Here is a 2500-nt window from a genome sequence, read left to right as displayed (position 1 = left end):
TGCTTCTTATCTCATTAAGAATTCTGTGATTTATTGATATATGCATCTTCAATTTTTTGGTAGGGTTTGATTTGAAAAAAATGTGTAAGTGGCAGAGGTAAAATATGATTTACAAGATTAGTGTGGCTGGCCCTGAAACGATAATGTGATAAATAAGAAATTTATACAATAAATAATCATTAGAATCAGTGATAAAAGTCATCCCTCAATCTCTTTTTTGAGTCAAGCCCTAAATCAAAAGTAAATTACATTATTTGTTATTCTGCAATTAAATCATATGTGTTAAATTTTCTTTTATTCTTTAATGGTGTTTGCATCAGAAGTAGTTTGTGGATGGTGTTCATGGAAATCACACAAGCAGTCTAGCAACTCTTGAACTGATACCCTTAATTAATTAATTGATAATTTGATTTTGTATAACCAACCTTTCACCAATTTATATATAGACCCTGAACTTAGCAAAGTCACTGAGGCCTCTGAGTCACTGCTCTTATGAAAATCATCATGAAGAAGAGGTTAATAAACATATGGAAATATGAGTAAAAAGCTCTGTCAGTTAACATATTATTAGTTGATAGATATATTTTTAAATGAATGAAGATTTGTAGCTAGAGGGACAAATGTATATTAAAAGGTCTTATTATGATTATTAATCTCAATATATTTATGAAACTAGGTATCACAAAAATGAGTATATATTTGTGTAGTTTAGATATAGATAAGGATTTTTTTGTACCTCACTGCTTCAGGCAAATTTACGTTTGGTCTAACTCAACTCTATATGATTTTGTATATTTTCACACACACACACACACACACACACACACAAATATATATATATAGACCCCCCATTTTTTACATTACTGCATACATTGTTTTTTTCAGTGCTTTTAAGATAATAAATCCATATCTGTTATATAATTAAATAAGCAGGTTTTAAGATATGCATTTCAAGTTCAGTTCTGCAAAAAAGGAATCCTTAGGTGTCGGTAATTGGATAGAAGCTCCTGCTTTGGTTCATACCGTCAGAACAGAGAAGCACTTTCCTCTTGATTTAAGAAGGCAAATTAAAGCTTGGTTTCTTCAGCATTTTATCAAATGAAACATTATTAGAAGGCTGGTCAGGATCATAAAAGCTTTAAAAAGAAATAGTTTTGTCCTTTTTTTGTTTGTCTTTTTAGGTCTCAGCAATAGTAAAGCTTTAGGCCTCACATTTTACAGTAAATAGGATGAGAATAGCAGCTCTAAATCCATGGCTTTCAGTGGCTGACCTAAGTACATCAGTCTTTTTTCCTTTTACTGTCTCCATCATAATGGACTATAGTTATAGTACCCCAAAGCCAGCCATACAATATGCAATTTTAAAAAGGTTATCAGTTGATTGAGATAGATGTGGGATGTCTGTGCTATATACAAAGCTGTTACAGTAATATCAGAAGATGTAGTGAAAGACTGTCTTAGAGCAACAGTCTCTAAGGCTGATGGTGGCTGACCCAAGTGCATATTTCTGTTGTAGGGTTATGGCCCAACATCAGGGAGCATAGGGAACAGGGTATGTGTTTATTCAGCTTCCTCAGTGGCAGTCAATTTTGGAGTCACCATCTCCACCTTTTTCTGTTTATTTTTTAATCATCTATGTATTTATTTATTTTTGCCCTTGTGGATTTTTGATAGCATCAGCAGCTGTTAAGAAACATTAAAGGAAATTAAGTGCCATATACAAGAAGGCACCCTTATGGTAAGATGGTGTCATCAGAATGCCCTGAGGAAGCATGTTAAGGTTTTCTGTAGGATAGTCCCCCTCCTAACCAAGAAGCAGATCCTGTGTTTGCAATGTGTGAAAAACACATTTTCTTTACTCCTCTGGCTTCTAGTGATAACATAATCCTTTCAGATAAGCAGAGTTGCTGTGGCATTTGTAATTCCCCCCCATACTAGGGCTAGACAAAAAGCTGAATCTTGTTACCACAACTGAAGTATTTATTGAAGATTATTGAGTGTTGACTTGAATTAAAGCAGTGAATGATATATATATATATATATATATATATATATATATATATATATATATATATATATATATATATATATATATATATATATATATATATATATAGATAGATAGATATATAGATAGATATATAAGAATATATATATAGATATATATATATATATATATATATATATATATATATATAGAGAGAGAGAGAGAGAGAGAGAGAGAGAGAGAGAGAGAGAGAGAGAGAGAGAGAGATAGAATGAGAGTGAGAGCAAATGAGAACAAAAACGAAAGAGAGCAAGAGCAAGAGCAGGGGAGAAAAAGAGAGAGAGATTGATGGTATGAAAAGTGAGAGAGAGAGTGATGCAAAGAAGAAAGAGAGAGCGTGATGTGGAGAAGAGAGAGAGAGAGAGAGAGAGAGAGAGAGAGAGAGAGAGAGAGAGAGAGAGTGATAATTAAATTTACCACACTTGGATATCAATCTGAGATGAATGTGTGTAT

The 2500-nt window shown here is 32.6% G+C and overlaps 1 protein-coding gene across 4 annotated transcripts in view; it reads left to right on the top strand.

Annotated features, from left to right (window-relative positions):
* LOC122256173 (voltage-dependent calcium channel subunit alpha-2/delta-1) overlaps positions 1–2500 on the top strand; it is a 98898-nt gene that overhangs the window by 68290 nt on the left and 28108 nt on the right. For 2 of the 4 annotated variants that reach the window (XM_043020676.2, XM_043020674.2), the window contains exon 5: positions 1517–1552. The exons of the other annotated variants lie outside the window; for them this stretch is intronic. In XM_043020676.2, coding sequence (XP_042876610.2) covers positions 1517–1552 — 36 coding nt within the window. The remainder of the gene's footprint in view (positions 1–1516; positions 1553–2500) is intronic. 4 annotated transcript variants of the gene reach the window in all.

The sequence above is a fragment of the Penaeus japonicus genome, unplaced genomic scaffold (genome assembly GCF_977035675.1).
Source record: "Penaeus japonicus unplaced genomic scaffold, GWHDUDI00000001_assembly GWHDUDI00000007, whole genome shotgun sequence".
NCBI lineage: Eukaryota > Metazoa > Arthropoda > Malacostraca > Decapoda > Penaeidae > Penaeus > Penaeus japonicus.
This window is presented reverse-complemented; position numbering and strand designations above follow the sequence as displayed.